This window comes from Atractosteus spatula, chromosome 4, assembly GCF_055471065.1.
Source record: "Atractosteus spatula isolate fAtrSpa1 chromosome 4, fAtrSpa1.hap1, whole genome shotgun sequence".
Lineage (NCBI taxonomy): Eukaryota > Metazoa > Chordata > Actinopteri > Semionotiformes > Lepisosteidae > Atractosteus > Atractosteus spatula.
This window is the reverse complement of record NC_142709.1, coordinates 64,289,579-64,316,165: the sequence shown is the minus strand read 5'-3', so window position 1 is coordinate 64,316,165 and position 26,587 is coordinate 64,289,579. Positions and strand designations below refer to the sequence as shown.

The 26,587-nt window shown below is 35.5% G+C and overlaps 1 protein-coding gene across 3 annotated transcripts in view; it reads right to left on the bottom strand.

Moving 5' to 3' along the window:
- The window catches only part of lpp (LIM domain containing preferred translocation partner in lipoma), a 200,898-nt gene that overhangs the window by 97,761 nt on the left and 76,550 nt on the right, over positions 1-26,587 (bottom strand). For all 3 annotated transcript variants that reach the window (XM_088913330.1, XM_088913331.1, XM_088913332.1), the window contains one exon: positions 4,902-5,011. In XM_088913330.1, the coding sequence (XP_088769456.1) occupies positions 4,902-5,011 (110 nt within the window). The remainder of the gene's footprint in view (positions 1-4,901; positions 5,012-26,587) is intronic.

The window sequence follows — 26,587 nt, the reverse complement described above, 5'->3', positions numbered from 1 at the left end:
TGGAGATCCCTAATAGCACCATGCCTTTGTCAGAATGAAAACAACAACAAAACACGTCATATTAAGCAAACATAGCTGATTTAAAGAGCTTGTATTTTTGAAAAGGGTCAAATAAAGCTGTTAATACTCGCTGGTGATGAGCACATGGTTTTGAAATTTTACCTGGATATTATTTAGAACAGAGAAATATAGGGGATCATTTTTTTAGTTTGAGGTTTTGGTCTTATTGCATTTTATGAGGCTAATACTTTTAAAAACGGTCAGGTTTAAGCCCCACAGACAAGTAGAGAACAGATGATAGTTTAGTCAATCCTATTAAATTCTTGTAAAGGTATTAACTGCTCCAGTGACCTCCTCTGTTGGTTAAGGGACATACAGGAAAAAGAGCATCCCAGCTCATTTTGATTATGGTAATGAGAAGCGAGGTCCGCTGAAAGCAACGAATGCAACGAGTCCTACGTTTTACTGGAACATGTAACCTTCGGGCTTCCGAGAAACCAATTCTTTAAATTCACTTAAAAGATCATTAGACCCACTTCTTTCACACAATACATCCTAATAGGCATTTAACCAGTACACTGCCTGGCACTTTTAATACATCATCACCTATGGGCCTTTATTAAATCTACTGACTTTTTTTCCTCCTGAAAGGGCCACACTGAGAACACACTGAGAGTCTATGATATAACTAAGGAAGTTGTTCAGCACTGAATACATCTATTTCAAATACTGAACTTTGTGTACTTAATACCTACAGTATTTGTATCAAAACCACATTGCAACAAAACGTGGCAATGCCATGTAATGTAAAGGATACATACAAGGCATGCAGTGGCTTGAATAAATCTAAAGGCGATGGGGGTTGAAAGCCTTCGTAACATCATGTGTTTCGAATTCAATGCATACATTTATTTAGAGATGAGTGTTCAGTACATGAAGTGAAAAAAATAAAGGGATAATGTTATTATAACCTTCAAATCGTACTCAAACCTTCAGTTTGTACTGAAATTAGAAGACTAACAAATGTCCAAAGTTTATCAAATCTTAGCCTTCAAGAAAGAAGAAAATGTTACAGAAGATTTTAAAGTCATTTCTGTTCAAAGAATGGAATAATTCAAAGTAATTTTTAAAGCTGAGAAGCATTTTTACCACAATACTCTGACTCTTAGTTCTTTGATGATTTCTTTCTACTTTAAATACAGAAATGAACTCCTTATTTGCTCCAACGTATGTAAATATTTTTTAAAAATACAGTAGGTGTATTTCCAAAAAAAAAATGCAAATACAACTACGGTAGTGGTCTGAGCATTTTTAAATTCCAGGAAGTGCAGCTGATTGCCCTTTCCAAGCTGGAGCTCTGGGCTGACCGACTGAAAAGGACACAGACACGGAAGAAGAAAGACACAGCCCTCTTCCTGTACAGTAGAGCTCCCAAAAATGGAGCCACATATCTCGTAAGCCAACTAAATACACAAAAGACAATACCAGAAAGTCAAGGACTGACAATCCCAGACTTGGAAGCTGATTTGTTTGAACATTCAAGGGAATTAGGATTCATCTTAGTGAAAATATTTGTTTTTGACTGAGGAATGATGTTGCCACTGCAGTGAAAAAACTTATTTCTTTTTAAGCTAGTTAGACTGCATCTCCTGTAATGGTATGTGTTTTGATTACCTGTCAGAAGCCATTATGGGTGGAAGCACTGTTTAAATTAGAAATTGTATAGTACTTACATAAATGCTTTCAACTAATACCGAACAACATAATACAGAAAACAGAAGAAACACCATAACTGTGCATTCCTCTTTTTTAATAAAATGTATGTTTTGGTTTTACAGTATATGAGTTTGAGAATATGAGTATGGTATTGAAATCATTGTACTAGTAAAAAAGGTTCTGAATCTTAAAAGCACAATGGTTCTCTTCTAAATAAACAGATTTCTATAAATGTTTCTGCTGATTTAATTCAGACTCTGAATTGAACAATGTGGAAATCATACAGTGTTTAACACTGTCATTCTTAATTTAGTTAAATTTAGTTCAATTAAGTGCACAACTGAGGTAAATATCTCAGTATTTCTTTGCACATAATTCTTGGTTCCTATGGTTACCCATTAAATAATATGTAAAATCATGAAATAATGGGTTAAGAAGAAGGCTGCTCTTACTGTAATTTTTATAATATTCATTTTTGTTTAATTATTTTTAGTATGGTACTGCTAATAACATTAATCCATTTACTGTATAGACTTCATCTAAACAAAAGCCAATATTGTGAACCTGTACATATACAAAATTGTACTGGGAAGAGAATAAATTAAGTAATCAAGTATTCAGAGTGATTCAAGCAGTTATTTTAAACTCAATTTGAGTAGCAGAATGTGGGGGTTCAAACAAAACCTTAAAAGATTTAGGCACCAAGTCTTTTTAGAAGCATTTAATGCTTAGAATAATGAAGCAACGTTTAGGTCTCATATCACAATTCACTCAGGAAGGAACTCTTGTATATTGGACTGAAAGGCATAATTACACATTTTTGTAGCTGTAATATACTTCCGTAAGTATACTTATGCATTTTAAAATAATATATATATATTTCTGTTAATCTTTTGATTTGATTACTTTTATTTCATTTCAGTGTGTATATTTTCAATATTTGCTTTTTTTGTTTTAGATTTACTGTAGTTCTGCTCATGAAAAGTTACAAAAATACACATTCTTGTTTTTTTTTAAAAACTTGGAACCCACTGAATTCCCCTCTTTCATTTGATTCTATGAAGTTACATGGGAGGCTCCAGGGAACAGCTTAATTGCAAAGATTGAATGTGTTGCCTAACTGTAATTTGTAGGCAATTAAATGTGCAGTTTTAAAAACTCTCATTTTACAAACTAACTTCGTCTGCATATACACTGCCCTCTAAAACTATTGGGACAGCCAAGTTAAAACATGTTTCCTTTAAAGAAGCAATTGATGATTATAATATTAAGAACTATATAAATACAATACATTTTTGGTTAATTCTATGCATACATTTGAAAATTTTAGACAAACCATACTTTGAGTTCAACTCAAAGACTTCAAATGAACATGAATACTGTAACACATTTACTTTAAGTAACTTTGAAAGGTATAATATAGTCAGTATTTAGTTGCACATCCCTTTGAGACAATAAATGCACTATGTAGCCCACTGAGCTCACCAAACCCTTTGTGTAATGATTTGAGATGCTTAATACTTACTACTTAATATTACTGACTTTAACAATTTACGTGAATTTGTCCCCAGTACATTACTGAGTGTTAATGTCATTTGAATCACTAGGTTGCACAAACATTATATTGAGTATGATCAAATATATGCATGGAATTATCCCAAATATAAGCATATACTATTATACATATTACTCTCAAATGATCACAAATAACCAATTGCTTGGGTGCAAAGCACAAATAAAAGGTTTTGACAGTTGTTTCAGTACATTTGGAGAACACTATCTCCTTATATACAAAAAAGACTGTAATTTGTCTTTAGGTTTAAAAAGTGGTAGCAGGGTGTTTGTTGTGGTATATTTCCAAGATAGTACTTTCACAAACTGCAGTTTGACTCCAATCAAGGGGGAAATCAGTTTTAGGGAACTAGTCCACTGAGGATCACCTTCTGCATCACAAACAACTAAACACCTCAGGACTGATAAAGTACAGAGTTACTGCCACTGTGAAGCACATTTTGGTAAACACAATATAGGACAATAAAAATATGTCACTCCCGACTACAAAAAAACACTCAAAAAACAGATATGCGGATGTATTCTAGAGCTTAACAATGACGTCAGAGTCCATGTAATTTTTAAACAGTTGTCGTAAAAATATTAATACTGTTTACGTGTCTGCCGCTTTAATGCAATTGTTTTTCAGAGTGTTCAAACTCCTTTACATTTTGCAATACAATCTTATGAATCACAGTGAAAAGTATTTTGCATTCCAAAACCACTGCACATTTTGTACAGTTTGTACAATGTTAGCCTTTTTTGCATTAATACAATAAATAACTACTGTTCTCATTAATATCATATAAATAAAATACAGTGTTTTAAAGAGATAGCAAAAATTCCTTTTGTGTAAAGCATGCAGACAGACCCAATGTGGGTCATAGGATTTAAGGACAGCCAGTACTTTAGCATTCACGAATTTTAGAAAAACACTTAGAAGCAAAATATATTATTACTGCGGGATCAATGAAACCTCTAACATGTAATAAATAGTAATACAAATCACTATAGAAGCTTTGTGCTTTATCATGGTAAAAGCATATTTCGACGGGTCATCCTGACCTGGTGTTGGAACATCTCCCCTTATCAATTTTTGGAAAAGGAAACAATACTTTATGCAATAAGATCACTGTTGGAAGGGGCTCTGTGGACCAGGCAGAAGGTCTTCTCTCTGGGCAAACATTTCCAAACGAATGCCCCGGTACGCTAAGAGGCATTACATTAGAGAAGGCATTAGAGGAGGAATAATGTTTCAGATGATTAATGAAGCCAAAGGTCTAGTGGTAAATGTCACTAGGGAATTTCACATTCTAACTAGCCCAATTTACCAGCTACAACATTTCTCACTTCTGAACCTTATCACCTCTTTGGTACGTTGCTGGCATGTAACAGCTGCTGTGCTCCATTGCAGGGGGCTCTGTGCTTCGACTCTGGTAGTAATGGTAAGTGAAGTCTTGTCTTTCCTACTTGTAAAGCAGTTTGGGGCCTTTGGGAGGAACGGTCTGATATAAGAGCTACATATTATTACTTGTGTAAATGATCTCTTTCCCAGCTGAGAATTTCAAAAAGAATGAGAATGAACCTGATTCTCCTGGTCTGTGTTCTTTCTGACGTGAATACAGCTTCCTTACCTGAACACTGAAAGATGCCCCATCAGCAGGTGGAGGAGCTGGGAAGGGTGCCACTGGTGATGGGAGACTGCTCAGGTCATCCACAGGTGGGGGAGGTGGTGGGAAGTCGCCTGAAAAACAGAAAAGGTGAAACCATTTTATCAATGATCTTGCAAATTGAATCAAATTCCTTTCAACAAAGTTGTAAATACAATGCTTTCAATCTTTCCAGTAAGAGAATATTAAAGCGTGTGATTAAAACAAAAGTATGATAAGTGGTTTTACCAAGAGCATATAATATATTTAATTATCAGCAGATAGCTCACAAGATGTTTCTCATTCACAACCATACATCAAGGATATCTGAAGGCTTTACCCTTGCATATGTCAGTTAATGAAAGCTGTTATCTGCATTTAACATGTCTGGACTTCATAATCTTCATTTAATTTGCAATACATGTGAATGATCAAAATTCATGAGTGGACAAGACTGAATTTCTATTTAGAATTAAAAGGAAACTTGCTGAAGTAGATTAGAAGATGAAGACATTAGGTACTGTATTAAGACAGATGGATCTCAAGATGTCTGACAAGATGGTAACAGAAACAGGGTGAAGGAGGAGGTTAGGGAACATTTTGAACTAAAATATATTTCATTCATTTGCTGTAGGTTTTTTGGATTCCATTAACTCATATTAAATCATAAACAAGGTTACGCATTTGTTTCTTTAAATTAAAAAATGTACATTGCTTGTAATGTGTGGCTTTGAGAGTGCGTTTACCCAATCAGAAGGCAGGAATCCAAGAGAATTTGTAGTTTTAAAGTCCACACTAATCCAGCATGCCCAACCAGATGGTTTTCTAGTAATGAGAAGTCGCCTTACAAAATGGATTTTGATTTTATTTCACCCTACATACAGAATGAGTTGATACAGAATCAATTTACTATGTACTTCTAAATACCTAACCAGACGCAAGCTGCAGAACTCAAGGCCCTTAATAAAGTGCAGTGAAAATTCTGCTTCAATCTAAAGACTTTGATCAATCTTGTTCAGAAAATTTTATTTTTGTTCATGTTGTTAAGAATCTAACTGATTTCAACTGAGTCTGCTGACCGGCTTTATTCGGACGTAGCTTTAGACATGTGTAATTAAACTTGTAGAGCACTGTGTTTATGAAACAGGAGAAACATTAAATCTGGATGAATTATAAAATTATTCAGATTGTGAGCATGACATTCAATATCCGTTCAGGAGTTAGAGCTGTCGCATGTGATCATTTTAAATAATAAGACTCCCACCTCAACTTGTATTAAGAACCCCAATGAGATTACTCAAAATGGGATCTAGTCTAGTAGCAATCCTGTTTTTTTACACTTGTCTGTCACTACTGACTAATTAATATAGGTAAAGCTCCTTGCAAAGCATTTGATTTATATAAGAATGTTAAAAGTCAAAACCATTTAAAGGTGTCTGTTTTAAATGCAGAAATTGAGTGGGACTGATATCTCAGAACATGGACTCAAGATTTTAACTCACTGCACAAGTAACTGAAATAGGAATCTGTAAATGACAATTATGGGAAATATCATGCAAGATACTTCAGCCAGAAAGGACAGGAAATTTCATAACACTTCTTAGTACAACGCCTACAATGACTACAGAGCACACCTCACAGTTCACAAACCCTGAAATCCTGAGAAAAAATAACTAAATTATTAGTGTCTCATTAGAGTGTTTTGGGGTACATGGCATCACCTTTAAAAACATTATAAAGGTTAATTATAAATGGGAGGTCAACTCACTCTTCTTAAATTAGCCTTAAGAAAAAAAGAATGTGACAAAACAGTCTGTCATACAGCTTTTTCTTTTAAAACACAAACAAATGATAATAAGAAATAAAACTGAAGCACACAATTAAAAAAAATATTTTCAAAGCAGTTGCAAGAGGTAAAATGATTAATATCTTGTTTTATGTATTTAATACTATTTTCTTCACTTCTTTAAAAAAAATAACTGTATGAATAACTGAAAAAGAATCAATTCCCAGAAGGTATCAGCTGTAACCCGCTATGCCTATTCCACAAGAAAGTCAAGAGAATTTTAAAATTTTCTCTACAGAGGTGCGAACCTCATTTGTCAGAACCACTGCTGTATTAGCCCTGTATTATGTAGAGCAATGTTTATGTATCTCAACTGATTCCTGCCAAGATTCATACTGTGATTAAGCCCCTGCAGGAATCATTGGTACCCTAAATCTGCACAACCAATCCACTTGGGCATTCTCTTGAAAACCTTGAAATGACAATCACACCACTCCTTTGTAATTGATCTGAAGAATAATGAATCAACACAATAATGATGGCCTAATTCTAAAACATCCCCAGATAATGCAGGACAATCATATCCTTCCTACAATAAATGAACTAAGGTGCAAATAAATTACACCTAACTGCAGTCTTAGCCTAACAAAAAAAAATACACCAAAAAAGTAAGCTGAATGGTATAAGATGAAAATAATCAAATGAAAGGGTGACAAGTAAATGAAAGGTATAAAAGTTAGAAGATGAAATTAAAATGCAATGTTCAAAATATTCCAGATCTGACGAATGCAGATAGACCCTGACATGAAGTAAAGGCTTCATTTAGTCAAAAGTTGCCAGGTACTGTAAACATTGCTATACAGTATGTATCCCTGTACTATGGAAATCTACTGAGAACCAACATTCTATACATAACCACACTTTTTTACACTTTGTATTTCAAACTCTTCTGTCTTTCATAAATAGTAACTATGGTACGCAGCTGGGCTGAAACAGGTAATTACCATCGAAGCCTATCTGAATACTAACTGGCTTTTTTAGTTGCCACGGTGACCACACTGGTCACTAGGGGCAACAGATGCTGGAAATGAAAAGCTCTTTTTCCCCACTTAATTCATAAAAGTCATCTTGATTCAGTTAGTTATCCTAACTAGCTTAAGTAGAGAATGAGGAGTTCTAACAGGAGTATTGGAAATATACAAGAGTTTTACTCACAGACTTAGTGTCGGGATTCCTGAAAATCTATATCCAAAAATGTGAATAATGATTTAATAGTTTCATTTTAACAGATCTCATCTTAAACTTAATTTCCCTCAAAAACAAAACCTAAAGGTAAGTTTGGAAGCTTTATATGTGTCTGTTTTTTGACTAACTCTTCTTTAACTTGGAAATGACCTGAAATGAGTAGTGCTGCAGCAAAAATACACTATTTCCATTTTTCCTTTGAACTTATACATCATACTGTTGATGGTGTGAATGTTAAGTAAGAGATTCTTACTTGTCAACACCTTTCAATACTAGAATTCATGGGAAGGGTTTGTAATGACTTGAGCTAAACTTCTGAGGAAACAGCTGAAAAAAACAGTTCACTACACAGGTTGATAAAGACAATGCTTCTGCAACAGAAAACTCATGAGCACTCTCTCACATGTCTATCAAAAATCTATAAATATGTGCTTGGATTAAATCTAACACACATGCTTTCTAGAGAAAAACAAAAACCTTGCAAGCACTAATTCCAAATTATACTTATCTAAATTTTAAAAGTATAATGAGAGAAAAAAACACCCCGTTGCACTGTTTCACTAGTAAGTAACCGGGGGTTTTCTTACAAAATAAATTCCTCAACTGATTCATAACACTTTGGTTTTCTGTATCTGTGACTTGGAACCAAATATGAAGGTGGTTTCCCTGAAAGTAACACACCTTTGATTCTGAATCACAACAAACTGGAGTAATGATGTTGTTACTTTGATTTTTATTTTCCATGAACTGCTCTGTCTTTTCCTAAACAATGAGTTACTGAAGATCTACTGGCAGCTTGGCAATATTAGATCTAACATTTCATACAGTACACGCAAAATCTTGCCAGTGTTGTTTTCGGCCCATGCACATGCTATTTTACTTAATCCTGATGCCTAGGGCTGTGAAGTACCCTCCCTATTCTTGAATGAATAATCCTCATTTTTGATTACGTAAATATTTGTTTATTCACTCTGTTTAGACCTGCTAAAAAGACCTGCACAAACAAGCATTATTGTTACCAAGGTATCACTGTGATCATGTAACTGTCATACTGCAAAAAAAGGTAAGAACAAAAGCGGCAACTGTTTTCTTTTGAAGTTCAAGTTTATTGTCATTATACTCATATACAGGTATATGGTATAACGAAATGCTATTTAGCTAGCTCTCAGACGGTAAAAAGTACAAAAAAACAACAATACAATTGTATAAGAAAAGAAAGACAGAGACAATGAGAATGTGCAAAACAACATCAGATGTGCAAAGTCATACATCAACAGAATTAAATAAAGGATAGAAAATTATGGGGAGTGAGCTTCTTGACATGTGAGGTAGAGGTAGATTTCAATGTGTGTTTGAGTTTTGGTAAGAGAGAGGGCACGGTGAGGTTCAGATCGTAGGTGAGAGAGGCTGGGAGTTTAATAGTTTGATAGTGTGGGGGTAAAAACTGTCTCTGAGTCTGGTAGTCTGGGCCTGAATGCTCTGGTACCGTTTTCCAGATGGTAGAGGGTCAATCAGTCTGTAGCTGGGGTGTGTGGGGTCTTTGATGATGCTTAGAGCTTTCCTCAAGCACTGTTTTCATAAATGTCCTGGATGAATGGGAGAGCAACCCCAGTGATGGACTGGGCAGTTTTCTCCACCCGCTGTAGGGCTTTGCGGTCAGCAATACTGCAGTTGCATTACCACACTGTGATGCAACCAGTCAGTGTGCTTTCTGTAGTGCATCTGTAAAAGTTAGTGAGGATCTGGGGACATATCTTAGCCTTCTTCAACCGTCTTAGGAAGTACAGGCGCTGTTGCACTTTCTTGATCAGACAGGTGGCGTTGAGAGACCTCGGTGATATGGACGCCAAGGTATTTGAAGCTACTTAACCGTTCCACTTCAGTCCCGTTGATGTGGGTAGGGGCATGTCCGTTTTGCAGTTTTCTGAAATCAACGATCAGCTCCTTGGTTTTGCTGACGTCGTAAGGTTGTTGTCTTCATACGACGTTGGAAGGAGATTGACCTCCTCCCTGTAGGCCCTCTCATCATTGTCTGTGATCAGACCTACAACTGTCATCAGCAAACTTGATGATGAAGTTGGTGTAGTGTTTGGCCTTACAGTCGTGGGTACAGAGGGAGTAGAGCAATGGACTAAGCACACAACCCTGGGGGACCCCAGTGTTCAGAGTTAGTGTGCCAGAGTCGTGGTTTCCAAGCCTGAGAGGTCTGCCTGTCAGAAAGTCCCGAATCCAGTTGCAGACGGAGGTGTCGAGACCCAGTGTACTGAGTTTCTTGACTAGTTTCTTTTGAATGATAGCATTAAAAGCTGAGCTGAAGCCGATGAATAGTAGTCTTGAGAATGTGTTCTTTTTATCAGTTCTTGGTAAGACATTCATTGCTTCACAAAATGTAGCTTTTGAATGTAGTGTGGCCCGACAGTGCCTGTGTACTGTGACTGTGAAACATGGCAAGGAATTCAGCTTTTATTTTCTTTTAGCACTGCAAAAATCCCAGTTTTTATATATGAAAATGTATATATCACATTACTGTGAAGACAAGGCCATTGAAATTAAAAGCCATTTCATTTCTTAAAGTTACAGACTAAAAGCAGGATTAATGGGTTTCATAAAGGGTTTGGAAACTCAAATGTATTAGTATACACAGTTGTGAGAAAAGGTTTGTGATTCCTTAGGAATTATATGGATTTCTTCATCGATGGCTCCTAAAACATGATCTGATCTTCATCTAAGTCATAATAATAAATAAAGACAGTCTAATTTAACAAACCTCACACAACATTTTACATTGCCATATCTTTATTGAACAAATGGTTTAAACAATTTAAACAAACAGTATGTGAATGCTTATATTTAGTAACTGGTGGAAGCTCCTTTATTGGCAATAACCTCAACCAAATGCGTTCTGTAGCTGCTAATCAGATCTGTGCAGTGGTTAGGAGGTACTTTGGCCCATTCCTCTATACAAAACTGTCTCAGTTTAAGTATATTTTTGGGATGTCTTGCTTGAACGGCTTGCTTCAGATCATGCCACAGCATTTCAATGGGACTGAGGTCAGGACTCTGACTTGGCCATTCATACAGTATTTCTTCTGTTTGAGCCATTCTGTTGTTGATTTAATCCTGTGTTTTGGATCATTGTCATGTTGGATGACCCAACTTCTTTTGAGTTTTAGATCACAGACAGACGCCCTGACATTCTGCTGTAGAATTTCCTGATACATCTTGGAATTCATTGGTTTCTCAAGGATTGGAAGCCATCCAGGCCCTGAGTCAGCAAACCATTATACTCCCTCCTCCATGCTTCACAGTTGGGATGAAGTTTTGGTGTTGCTATGAAGTGTTTTGTTTTCTCCAAACATAACGCCGTGTTCATTTACCAAAAAGCTCAACTTTTGTCTCATCTGTCCATAGAACATTGTTCCAGTAGTGCTTGAAACATCCAGGTGGTCTTTAGCAAACTTGAGACAAGAAGCAATGTTTTTTCGGAGAGCAGTGGTTTCCTCCGTGGTAACCTCCCATGAACACCACTTTTGTTCAGTGTTTTTCTTATGGCAGACTCATGAACACAGATGTTATCAAGTGCAAGAGATGCCTGCAGATCCTTATCTGTCACTCTAGGGTTCTTTGTCACATGTTTGAAGATTGTACGGCATGAACTTGCACTGATCTTTGTAGGACGCCCACTCCTAGGGAGAGTAGCAACAGCGCTGAATTTCTTCCATTTGTAAACTATCTGCCTGACTGTGGACTGATGGAGGCCCAAGTCTTTAGAAATCTTTTTGTAACCCTTTCCAGTCTTATGAGCTTCAACAACTCTTCTGAGGTCCTCTGAAATCTCTTTTGATCGGGCCATATTGCACTTCAACAGAATTCTGTTGTGAAGTGCAGGTAACCAAAATTGTGTGATTGTTTTATACTGCAGGGCAGGTCAAACCCAAACCTGATTTGATTGGAACACCGGACTCATTGATTGGAATACCTGACTCCAATTACCCTCGTTTCAAGATGTCATTATCCTAGAGGTTCACATACCTTTTCCATCAATTACCTTGATTTTTTAAACCATGTGCTCTATAAATATATGACCATGTAAAATGTTGTGTGTTGTGTTCGTTAAATAAGACTGTCTTTATTTATTATTATGACTTAGATAAAGATCAGATCACATTTTAGGAGCCATTCATGCAAAAATCCAGATAATTCCTAAGGGTTCACAAACTTTTTCTCACAACTGTAAATACACAGAGCATCACCGCCTTTCAAAACATGAATTAAGTTACATAATTATATATAAGCATGTGCTCTGAGTTCAGTATTCATAAAAACAAAAACAACTAAATATTTGGTTAAGAAACCAAGGACACAATAACATGGACTGTGCCCACACATAAATCAGACCACTGACATCCTGTATCTTAAAAGTTGGCTTCCACTTGTAGAGACTGGCTAAAACCAGAGGAATTAGTGACCAAGTGTACTTTAAGAACAGTGAACAAATCCCATAACCATAAGGAAAATACGCAGTATCTAAGCACGATGATTAATATCACAAGGATTTAATAATATTTTAAAATGCACAGACCTAAAAAGGAACGATGCTATCACACAAAACATTTAAAATCCATATGCAGGGTGAACTGGATTAGCCTAACCCTCTAATATTCCACAAAGGTATTTACTGTTTGACAAAAGACCTGTAACACTAAGTCACCAAAACTAATTTACACACCACTGTGTAACTACCACTAACCGGATTCTCTACAATACCAAGACATAACTTAGTCTTCCATCCACCATGTTGGTAGGCTACTGATTTCTTCCTTGGTAAGCACCTATTTTTGTGTCCAAGATATTGCGGTGTTGCCCTTTCTGTGGTGGATGTTTGGTAGGAAGATACACTGGGAGTCAGGTGCTTGTCAATACCAGAGGGGAGCTGAGAGTGACTGAAGGTGAAACTGCATGTTGCCCTGGTAACACGGGACACAGTCAGGCTAAAGAGTAGTGAGCAGTTCAGTGTTCACACCAGAAATCCCTGACTACTAGGAGAAACAGTCCTGCTCAGTCTTGCATTTTTTTCCCATCAGTTTATCAGTTTTTTTTTAATGATTAGCCCTCCTTGTACTAGTAACAAGTTTAAAAAACTTCAACTTTTAAAAGTTTGTTCTCTACACACCACTGTTTTTTTAGCTAAAACAGCCTCACACTACAATATGTATTTTCTAACTCATTCTCCTTTCCTTGTCTAAGTTTCCCATTGTTACCTCCGACACACTTCACCCCACACAATTCTTTTGCAGCAGTTAATACTAAAATTCTCCCTAGCACATGAACAAACTGGGCTTAATCTGAATGCGAGTACCCGATACGGTTTTTGAGGGCTTTGGATGCACGTGGTTCAGCCTCAGGCTTCAGAGGGATCTGGCTTCACATTCTTTTGATTTGGGTGCTGAAACAGGTCGTGCTCTCAGCAAGCAGGCCCTTCACCCGTGTTGCGTGTGAAGCCTCTTCTATTTGCATTCACAAGTGTGACTGGAGCGCCAGGCGAGCTTTAACAAGCGAAGCAGCAGGAACACCGATTTGATGCAACAACTTCTCTCCTCTTTATTAAGTATAATTATTCTCAAGTAGCTGCTTTGTGATCCAGGAATTCTAATCAGTAATTAAAGTTATTTGAGAAACCATGAGAGGTGTAATTGGTTAACGGGAACAAGAGTGTTTACATAAGAGAGTGGCAAATTAATGCCCCTGAGCTGACAAAGGGATGGAGACGACTCCAGCGGCGTATTAGTATGGAGATTAAAAATATTTTCAGGATAATTGGAACATTTATATACACATTCTTGATATCAGCCAAGCAATCAGACACTTGATTTTTTCATTTCTGTATTTTTTTTTACTTCTGCTAGAGCAGTCGCACAATTCTGCAGCCATGCCCCTTGAGAGAAAGCCAGAAACATTTGTGTCCGAAATTCCAGCAAACCTACGTCTATATTACAGATGTCTCAAAAGTCTTTTTTTGTGAATTCACTAGAACTTTCAACCAATGTGCTTATTTGTAGAATGGAAACTGTACAAGTTGTACATAGTTGACTCCCCATGCTCTTGTCGTTCTGTTTTTAAAGAAATAAGTTTTTTTCAAATCCTACTACTATATACTTAAGTAAAGCTAGAACATTTTTGAGATTTTCCAATTACATTATAATAAATAAACCCGTTAGTAAAATTGAACTATTTCTCCACACTGTTACTTATTGGAACTAATGAGGGATGGACGAGAATTACATACCTGCACACTAAATGGGTAAAGCAATGGCAATACAGTATTTCAAGCCAAATACAGTACATGTTTTTGAACAGTTGTAAAAGCTATAAAAGTTTTATAACCTTATGGTCAAGTATCCACGCATAAAATTCAACCACCACTGCATGTACACATGTAAATATTGTTGTTTTTTAGCTGAGAAAGGCGATGCTGTGTTGAAAATTGCGCATATTGCAATTACACAAACATATATGATTTTAAGGCTGGTAATGAGGAGTAAGATGATCAAATAAAGCAACGAGCTTTATAGAGCTGGAAAACTGGAAAAACAAAATGCTTTCTTTTTTTTTTCCTCATGACTTATTGCTAGGAACTTGACATTTGCCTGTACACCACCATTACAGAAACCACAGCAAACAAAAATAACTACTGGACTATGACAGCAGGGGTCCCAAACAACAGAGCCTGAACCATAGTGCAAAGCTCCACAGCCAGACTGGGAACTGCACTCTCAGTTCTGGGACATTTGTTGCTGTTGTGCAGTACGAGATGGAACTTTGGACCTACAGCACACTGCACAAATGATTTAAAAAGAAAAAATAATCAGAACAATCGATTTGTAGTGATAGCTACAGAGCATGGACCTACAGCCTTATTACAATGTGTTCTATCAAAATATTGTATAAGTGCAATTATATAATATTTTAATTGAAAAAAATATTTTTCTATGTTTTTATTTTTTATATTATATAGACGTCCAATATACATTAAAGAGTTACAGTTTATCGTCAGTATTTTAAAAATACAAAAAACATTAGAAAGTGTTGCATTCTAAGTTTCAATATTATTCTCAATCTGCAATCTTTTTTAATGCAGATTTCTGTATGCTATAGATATTGAAAATAAATAGTTTATTTTTACCCTCTAGTAAAAAAAAATACAGAACTCTTCTCTTAATTAGCTATGAAATTTAAGAGAGTCTTATTCTTTCGTTTGGCTTGTAATGCAGGAACTGGAATCATTGTCTTTGCAGATAATAATTTTGCAAATGAACAGGCATAGATTAAATAGACTTCTATGGGATTAAGAAAATGTCTGTGGGATGAGGAACTCAGTTTAAGATTAAAAAGAAGAAAAGGGGGATTATATAATTGCATTCATCCAACAAAATGGATAGAGTAGAACCCTGACAGCTTTTTTGTTATTTTTCCACCTTGCATTTTCTCCAAAAACTGGAGATTTACATTACATATGTAAAAGCAGAGGCTCATTTCAAGGGTAAATTTGATTGTTGAAACTATGGCTTTTTATTCCAGAATTGCATGCCACCGACCTGTTTACTGAACCTGAAAACTTGACAAAAAGTATAATATGCATTTAGAATTAGCTTGGATATCAAAGTCTGTTCAAATCAGCAATAACTGTAGACAGATGGGTCTTGTTTCATTATTGTAACATTGTCATTGCTCATTTGATCTGGTCAGCACAGCAGACTTAAATGCAAAGTCACAACTATAAAGCAACAAGCATATGCTTTCAAGACCCACTGAACAACAGCCTGAGGCAGGTTAGCTTCTTTTCTAGATAAGTGAAAACAGAAAAGGATCCATCAGGTACCACCGGCTACATGGCTGCCAAGATGTACCCACTGGTAGAGTTCTTGTGTGGCACCGAGTCCCATTTCAGTTGTCCAGAGAGAAAAAAAAATACAATACATAGTATAGACTCATTTTGAACAGACTGCCTAAATTCAAAGTTAGTTATCCATGTGCTAAGTGCCAATGCCTGGGTGCACTCAAGGACAGTCCCACATGGCGCTGTTAAATCAGCAAGATAGTAAAGCAGTGAAGATACTCATGTATAAATTTCTAGGACAGTACTTGATTTGAATGTTGATATCTGCTTTTTTGCTTGTTTCAATTTCTTCTCTTTACCTGAGATGACAACTCAGCTCAATCCAGAAGGCAGAAGTATTTGCCCATCTGCATAAATGCAAAATAACATTATTTAAGAACAATAGGTCTATATAATTATAAAACAATTTTACATATATACAGTATATAGTACTTACACACCACACTGAACATCAAAAGAAACTTAGAACTCCTTGTATGTTTCTAAAAATAAAGCATATGGAATTTGGATAATGATGTAATTCTTTTGCTATTATTTTGATTAGCTGATCGTTTATGTCTGATTGTGATAGATTTGAGTGACTTTGACTGTTGAATAAACACGAAATCTCCTCATTAGTGAGCGAGGATGTCTCTCACCAAGAGAAGTCAGCAAACTGTCATTTACCATCTGGGGTGTTCACAGCCAGCCATTTCTAACTTGGCAAGATGTTACAGCCAAGCTCAGTCTGTCAATAACAGACCACGATCTGGGAGACCTTGAGTCACAACACCCTGCCAAGATCATGGATAGATCAAACTATCATTATGTTCCATTTTTGTGACAATTTATGCACTGCCAGTTCCATAGCACCATGAACAACACATAAGCAGTTCATCTGTGGAGGCGACTAAGACTTGCAAAATCTTATTTTGCACACAGGGACCAGGGCTCACCAATGTTCACTGACACAACAGGATAAGGTTTAATGAGCAACACCTCAGGTGGACTCACCAGCAGTTGAGCCAAGGCCTCTTAAGCAACGAATCATGATTTTGTGCAACCACATTGATAGATGTCAGAGAGTGCAGGACAGACATGCAGCACAAAAGGCTAATTCATGCTTACAGCTGAACAACCCACATGGACGTCCAAGTGTGATGGTCTGGGCGGGAGTGCCCAGTAACTACAGAATTCCCTTTTTAGTGATTGATAGTAACCTGACACTATGGCTCCGTGGTCTCACCTGCTGTCTGTTCTGTAGGCTCATCCTGACATGAAAATATTCAAGCTCTTGCTTCTCATGTATAACAGCTTTGCTACACAATGAGAATTTGACAGTGTTAAAATGGGATGAAATGTGGTGTCTAGAGCTCAGACACTAGTGAAAAAGCACATTTATCCATATTCTACAAGAAGAATTGGACAGAATTCTGCAAGACGGCATCTGTCTTTGTTGTAAGCCATGAGTTACAAGATTTACAGCTTATACTGCTTCTAATGGCGGACATAGATAAATACCAACTTGCGAATTTCACACCTCATGTCATCTCTGTTAAATAAAACATCAGTGTGTGTGTCCCGAATCAGATTATCATTCTGACAATAACTTTGGGAATCTTTTGTAATTATAAGTGATGAGTTGTGTGTTGACCACTGGGAATGGAGTATCTGTTACCCAAATCCATACTTTCACTTATAACTACTTTGTTTTACTCTCCATTGGTTTTGGATCAGTGAATGTTTAGTGATTCTAGTGAATGAAAAGCTTCAAATACATTTCTTATAAACCTACAGCTTTATTTTTGGAAAGAAGAAGTGTATGTTTGAGTTGAGGCCCATGTTAAAACAATCCATGTAAAAAATAGGAAATTAAGCATATTTGTATGTAGAAGAAAGCTAAAACGTATAACTGTATGTTAACTTTATTTAATTTACATATACGTTCTAAATATCTTTACAACATTCTGAAAGTTACAACTTTAACTTAAAATATACAGTATATTAAAGGAACATGTATTAAAATAGATTTATTCAAGGTTCGTGGTTTTTCTGTAATGGTGAGATGGGTAGCACTACAAATAGGAGGATGTTATGTAACATTAAGTGACATTTTCAGATCGGTAAGACTGTTCATGCAAGATAATCCAAATATTTGACACTGAAGTAAGACCTGAGAACATTTATTAAACAGACGAGAAAAAGAAACAAGATTTTAAATGGCAATCAAGACTTAATTATTTGAACACGTTTATATGTTCATTTAATATATGACCATACCATGCAGGGATTATATATGTATAAAGTAGTTTTAATACTATTAAAGAATAGAAAGTCATCATTTCAGGAAACAGACTTAAGTGAATCTCTAGAGATTGCAATGGAAAAGAATACAATATAGATCTCTTCCCAAGACACGAAGTAAAATTTTTGCAAACATTTGAACAAATCTCAACAAAAAAGCTTTTGAATCTTTGTTGCCCTATTTCTTGAGCAGCAGTTACATTTATGTAACATATTTATGTCTGTGGTTCATGAAAGTACGTTAAATCCTAACTGGTCATTTTCCTGTGGAGTCTCTTTGTGGCACATAAAGGAAAGAAACCAACAAACAGCTGGATGTGTCGGCTGACTGTTGATCAGTAAAATAGCAAGGAAATAGGCTAAATTTGAGAATTTAATTTTCAGTCTGAGTTTCTTTAAATACAAAATGCTGTTTTCAGGTTTCTCTACACTTTATTAAGCACATCTCGTCCTGCGCACAACTTGCCTTTTGCTTAGAACTTCTCTCTGATAACAGCGTTTACTGATGTAAGCATACATATTATGCAAAACCACTGCTTATTATATGCAACTCTAATGATTCTTTCCCTTCCACTGGAAGATGTGAGAGCCAAAAGTGAATTTTCCAGCTCCTTACATAAGGAACTTAGAAAATTGACCTCTATGTATTCTAATTTCCTTTCTCTTCTATTCTGTTTGTGTGTGACTAAAAACAAAAAATGAAGTAAATGTTTAACTTGAAGTTTCATAAACAAAAAAGTACCAAATGCCACTTACTAAAACACTGATTAAGTACTGGGCTTTAAAATATCTCTTGTTCACACTGTAGAACCAAAAGAAAATGTAGTCCCACGTTTTCAGTACATTTTAAATAACATGTTGAATGATAGCACATAAAAAAAAACTTAGATACAAGTTCACATTGGTATTGGTAGATCAGTAGTACTTTCAAAAGTTATTGTGGAAATAGAATATTTAATAATATACTGATGTGTATTTATTAATGTCCCCAAGAATGTATAAGGTATATGAATGTTCGATCAAACAATTTAGTCCCACGTTAGTGGCAAAGAGAATTAAGGTTAGATGGAAACAACAGCTAAATGGGGACAGTCTATATACTGTATTATTGAGGACATGTGAAGGGGAATAATGAGTTAAAGTGGTAATCTCCTTGGCGATGTGGCTTTTTAGCTAGAATAATTGTCTGCAGATTGACATGGTCTTGTCTGGAGATTTAAATTTCACTTCATGACACACTTCTTTAACCCATGTCATTGGAGGTTCTAATTATGGTAAGTACTTCAATCTATGCATGATCTTTATGTATTTCATTTTTGAAGGTTTTTGTCTGATCTTAATCTAAGAAATTAATAAAAGAAGTACAGCTTACTGATTACGTGAACACATGAACGAAATACTAAGTAAATAACCCAATAATATGTACAATATTTAATCATTAAGTCTATGTCAACAGCTCAGACAGCAATATGTCATACATGGGAGTCAATGTGGACTTCTGATAAAAGAAACAGAAAATTAAGACAGGGTTTTGAAATTTAAGAATATAGTACAACTGCTTACAAGAAGCAAGTAATATAAAATAAATGGAAAATCAATCTTTTCGCATAATAGTTTTACATATAAACATATATATTGTTTTTCCGGTTTAAGTAAGTTACATATACTGTATTACAAAAAGAAAACAGAAAAAAATGCTTATTTTTAACTTAAATATTTAAATAATTTGTCCCACTAGAAACCATTTGATTCTCATAACCATGCCTTAACTTTTTTTTAATTTTTTTTCCTATTTGATGAAGAAACCATGCAAACCAAAATAAAATTTAAAAAGAAATTAAATAGAACATCTATTAAAATAGCTTGAATGAAAAACATACATGAAAAACAGACAAAGCAACATAATGACAAAGGATACAAATAACCATACTGACCAAAGTTATGAATGTACAGTCTCTACTGGAATCTATGGGATAGTGTACAGTACACATTTCTAATCCATTACCAGTGTTATTCTGAAGAAGCCAGGTCACAATTCCAGGTGGCAGTTTTATTCTGTTCCAAATGATAAGACCTACCTGTCAAAACAGCCATTAAAGTTTCCTAATTCTATCATGCAACATGTTGTCCATTTGAAGTAAGCTTGTTAATTGATTTTGTCTTGGTACAGTATGTACAAAGTGTACCAAGTCAACTGGACCAATGCCATTTTCTGATTCCTCCAACATGTTTTATTCCATATCATGGAGTCCTCTAGCTAGGAATCCTCAGCAATTTTCTTAATGGGAAACCTCTCATGTGAAGCAATGCAGTAAATTGCCTGTCACAGGTCCAGCATTGAACAAAATTCTCCTGAAACACAAGTTTGAATCTAGGTTTGTTTGACAATTTGGGAACATGGAACATGCTGCTCAGCCATGGTCATAAAGCTGGTACCCTGGCTTCTTTCTTTCAGCCTCTTCTTGTAGTATGGGACCTTTCTTATGCTCATAATACTCTTGAGATTTAACTATTTTAGTATTTTGTGCAAGAAGTGACTACCAAGGGCAAATGTCTTTGAAAACCAAGTTCTTTTTTTTACTACTGCAATAGAAGAATGCATTATTCCATGTGTTACTTCTTCTGTGAACTGTGCACCCTAACTCCACATTTCTGGTATTTCATGATGTGGGAGCTTTGGAATTGAAGTTTTTTTGCAATGATGTTTTAATTAAAAAACATCTATATGAAGTTTATTCTCATTTCTGTATATAAAGGTCTATCATTGTACAGATAAATTACAAACTTTTTAAAATTCTTCCCAGACAAAATAGTTTATGTCTCTCTTTTATTAATAAAAATTAATCCTCCCTTGCTCGGTTTTCACAAATTGTCATTTGGATCCATATTCTATTTGTAATGCTCTTAACAGTAAACATTATATAAAGAAACATTTTAAATGCATGGGAAATTAAAGTGAACTTTGTGTATTTAAATTTAATTCAGCTGGTATGGAATTATTTTTATTTAATTCCACGTTTAATCAGAAAACAAGTGGTATGTAACTTCGTTTCACTTTGCAATAGAGGGAGATGGATTAACACCACAGTGTAGGTGCTCAGTTTGTAACTTGTGTTGGAAGAAAATGACGTGTAAGCAGTGCAATGAAAACTGAGGTTTATTTGGAAGCATCTTGAACCTGCTGTTTCCAGATACCATGTAACAAGCATATCACTGTTCTCCAGCTGCTATGAAATTAAGTTAAGTAAGCAACACTCATTTACAAAGATAAATGCAAAGTTAGCAATTGCAGGACATCTAATGGATGATACGTTATCTCAGTTGGGAGAAGTTGCACTATTTCTTCCTCTTGGAATTCTTTGTTCATTCTTTGTTCAGGCCACTCGTCACATAGCCACCAACTCGTCCAACTCATCTTCCTTGACTTTAATTCTTCAGTTTGAAAATCTTCCAAAATAGATTATAATCAAAAGCAAAACTCTGGGTAATGGATTTTTTTTTTCTGGGAGCAAGTGGGTTCCTGTCTGTAACTTTGATTACAACATCCAAATACTGTCCTCATGTCAGAGAGTCCTACAAGACAGTTTGCGTTTTAATTTGAAATCTGCGAATAAAGCCGATATAGGTTTCCCCTCACATGTCCCAATTCATTCCAATCAGGCTAGATCATGTTCTCCAGAAATGTAATGAGTAACCACTGTGAAATCCTGCTGGCCTCATTCCTCTTAAGATGCTGGGTGGAGATGGCGTGGCTGTTAGGGAGGAAGCCGGCACTCTGCCAGGTTTATGCTTTCATTAGCATCTCCGTTAATCTCTATATTTCAAGTGCTTACCCATGAACTTTCAAACCAAGCGCACAAAATAAAAAAGCAAACATAATCTCTGCATATGGATGCCTGATCCTTTCATAAATGAGCAAGACATCCAGAGTGAAAATCCCAAGCAGCTGGACAAGCTATGTATTGTCCACCTTCCTGATCATTTTTGAGGTGCAGAATAGTGCTTTGGATGTGACAGAATGAGCAATTTACCCCATACTGACTACTATTAGTACTTATAACTGCAAACATTTTTAAATTGTTTTTACTGACAAATTATATTAAGGTTTGCGTTTTCACTGTTTTGTTTGCAGCAACGCATCCCCCTTTAAATAGCAATTGAAAGCTATCACTTCTTCCACTAGATCCTAGTATGGCAAAACATTCATTACCCTGTGAGCAAAGGGTGTTTTTATCATTATTGACCATATTTATTTTAAAAACAGTAGTTGTGACTATTATATAGCACATTATATAGCAGGATGCCTCTTTTAAAGGTCAGGTAAACTGCAGGACCGAAAATAAAGAAGTACTGGGATCAAACTATCAATGAGGTAAAACTCTCAGCAGCTGAAATGCTAATCAAAAAGAGGCTTGCCCTGTCTCGTACTTAGCAGATGTTTAGTTTTTAAGTGGGAAACAAAGCTAAATTTAAAGGGCATCACATAAAAAATAAACCATGAAAATATGGACCACTACTTATAATCGTGGGTATGAGATTGCGTGGTATCAACTTTCTCTGATTTCAAAGGAGAAACAATGAAAACCACATAAAATGTTATATTACCTTAATGGAGTAAAAGCAACTCAATACTGAAAACATTGACCGGAGTGGTACATAACGCTGGTTTGTATAGATGCAGTGTTATCAACACTTCCAAATCATTACCTTACAGTTGCCAGTGACTGTTGTCATGTTTCACTCTTTTATATTTCCAATTATGTGTTTGAAGAGCATACAGTGTATGGTCACTCACTAGATAACTAGTATATAAAAACATTGTTAAACACACAAAATGCATTGAATTATATTAAAATACTGTAGAGCATTAAGTCAGTCTAGTAAAAGCTCTGAGTTTGCAGGTACTGTCTTTAACTTGTGTAAAAAGTGCTGTACAAATCCTATACCAATTTAGCAGCATAATGACTATTCACTTCACGTGGTGATACCTTAACAGCAGAAGTGTGCTTGAAACCTTGACCACTAAGTTTTGCTTCCCTGCAACTCTTTGGAAATTTCTCATTTCTAAGCTTAAAAGTGAAAGCTGCCTGGATTTAAAATACTAAAAAAAACAAAACAAGTTTCATGAATGTTTCAATTCCTAGATTTAAGTATACATTCAACATCCAAAGAAGTGAATTAGCATGTCATTATGAAACTAAAACACATTTGTGAAGAATCCAGGATATTAAAAGAGGTTAGAAAAATTGAAAAAAAGGTGTTGCTTTTAACATCCCACATAACCACCAATCCTCTACTGCACAGTATTGTAATGAGAGCACCACAGTAATGCACACCTCTCCACTTACCACTGAAATATGTGTATACAGTATTTAATACAAATGTATTCTTGTCTCATTACTGAAAGCTCCCCAATGAGTGTTCCTGAAATAACAATAAAAATTAATTTATGCTCAGAATTTCAAGAAATGACATTCCAAAAGGTACAGTATGAGTTCTGTGACATCTATGTAAACACAAGAAACTTCCTTTTTTAATGAGGAAGGTCCTCAGATTAAAGAAAAGCTGCTGCCTTTCCACCTACACTCACTGTCACTGAAGAGCAAAACTGCAGTGATTTAGCTTCTTCATATCGCCCCCTGGAGTTATTACAAACTCAATAATCCACAACAGTTACCAGATTGTGAGCTCACCAGATCCAAAGTATAAAATGAAATCCTTATAAAAACATTTTTGAATACTGACAAACCATCTATTTTTTACATGCTATAGTGCTTCATTACAGCAAAAGTATTTATTGTAAGAGCTTTGGTCAGTGAAGGCTTCAAGTGGCTACTCCAATATTGCAATTCTAATCCTCTTAGAAATGTTGCCCAATAGTTAAGAAGCAACATGTGAAAGGTACAATGACTATAATATGCAGGATTAAATGACAGAAAATGAGTTTGGGGATTACAGTAGTCACACAATAGTGAAAGAAGCCTCTAGAGAAGCATTTCTAAAAAAATAACATTGGCCTTACTTATCCTTTACTATTTTAAAAATCAGAGCGATGATTACATAAATTTAAATTATGCAATTCACAACGGGCAATATTTATGGCTTTTCTAAACAGGCATGGTTAATTTGCAGTGAAGGGGTTCTTTCGATTCAAAAAGAGAACCAACTGAACATGATACTATCGTAGAAGAATGCAGGCACTTCTCATAATTTTTTCTAGTACAGTATGTATTGAACTGTTCAGGCAAACAAAATTATGACACTTCAGGAATATGTGTTTTTCACCTAGAATGCTTTCATGAACAAATGGTTTACATTCTGCATGACTGATCTATCCTCTATTAAGCCTTTAAATGCAATGCTGACAAAAGCTCTTCACAGGAGCAAGGTTGCAATTTGTCTCAGAGAAAAAAGTACTGTAAATTAATCCAAATTCTCCAGGTTTTTACTCGACAGCTGGGTGTAGATTGCTCACCAGTGATCCTGCCTCTGGAGCAGGTGCTCATGATTAAGTAGATAACAGTCTAAAACCCTTCCCTGCATTCAAAGTTTTTTCCTTTGGTGGCAAGCTTATCATTACACCTGCCAGAAACTCATAGGTTACTTAATACTCAATTTTATTTAGTTTTCTTTTACATATTTTTTTTGTTACCACAGACACAATGTGTAACCCTAGACCACAAGTTGGCATTACTAAAGGTCATTAAAAAAATGAATCATTATCCACCTCTTAGCTGTTTCTTTCTATGCCACTCTGATACTAAAATGGTTGTAGTTTAGGCTACAAACACAAAAATAAGTTTATTAAAAGGAAAGGCTTATAAGCAATTCAGGATAACAGTAACTCTTAGGGTAAAATAGTGGAAAATATGTACACTGCCATATAAAAAATGAGAAAATGTTATGTTCTATGGCAGTGAATGTAGAAATAGTAGAGACTTGTGAGATAGTAGAAATGGCTGAGTACGTCCCATGGACCCTGTGGACTAGAAAGATGTAGCAGATCAGGCTTTCACCTTTGTATGCAGTGCTTTGGAACAAAAAGCTGATACAAATGTTGTTAATGGCAACAATTAATATTATTAATAGCAACAGCAAACCTGAATAACACTTCAGTTCGGACAGTCTCAAAAGATTGCAGGCAATGGATGAAAATCTACCTACAGGAAGCTGAATTTAGGCACACCTAATGTTGCTCATTACATCTTGTACAAAGTTGTGTCAGCTGCTATTGGCTAAGTGGTCTCTGGCACCTGCAAAGATCCTGTGGAATCGATGCCGTCACATGCTGTGTTTGGAATCTCTAGTGAAGGTGGACCAACCTACTGTTACAGATAGTTTCTAAAATTTTCATATAAAAAAAAGCTGTTCATATACTGTATATGCTAAGTGCATAATAAATTGCAAATTCAAACTATGCTATTCAAGCTATTTTGATTTAAAAATATGGCTTGAGAGAATGTTTAAAGCACTAAAACACGTGTTGTAGCTAACTACTTTTTCTATAGAAGTGTCTCACTATGAAGAACTTAAAGGGCCTTAAATATATATATATAAATTTCCCCACACTAAGCGCTCCTGTTTCACCACATTTGATAACAATAACATGAAGTGATTTACACTAAAGTTATCCTATAGTTCTATAGAATCATCCTATAGTTCTCTATCCCAAACAGAATGCACTTATTTACATTAAAGTACCATAAGATTTCTCACTACTGTCTCTCTTTCAGAATTGTCCAGTAGGACAATAAGAATTTTATTCTTTTGTTGCTCTTATTATTTTCAGGATTTATTTTTAATATTCAATAAGAAATTTCATGAGTGCAGTCTCATGAATTGACACCCTTTAATGTAAATTAAACTTTTTTTTTCCTCCATATCATTAGATAGCAAAGTGTGATCTGCTGCTTTCGATAGTTTCGACTGGATAGAAGAAAGGTCTTAACAATATTCTTGTCTCTTTCAAGAAGAGACCTGAGAATCAAACCACAAGTCCCCGGGGGCCTTATTTATGAAACACTGCAGGCACTGAAAAAAAATCAGACTTTGCATTTGCTCCTAATTTCATAACTGTTTCCGATGTTATTGAACGATTTAGTTCCCAAGGGAACTTCATCACTTTTACAACCCCAGTATTTGTGGTATCTCATGCTGCCATCCGTTTTAAAAAAAGACACGTAAAAAATGAGCCTTTGACTCTTGGTCACCCCCCTAGAAGCAGGCTAGCACAGATGTTGTTTTTTCAGCTCTCTGTGGTTACATAACTGTAAGCATCTGTTGCTCATCCGTCATGATAGGACCCATATTCTTATGGTCATATTTAAGGGGGAAAAGGGGGAAAAACAAATTGAGGTACAGTTGTTAAATAATATGTTTTGATTAAAAGTAATCCATCTATTGTTAAGAATGCTCTAATTCATTTACTGGAAAGAAAATTAGATTCCACGTGATTTGAAA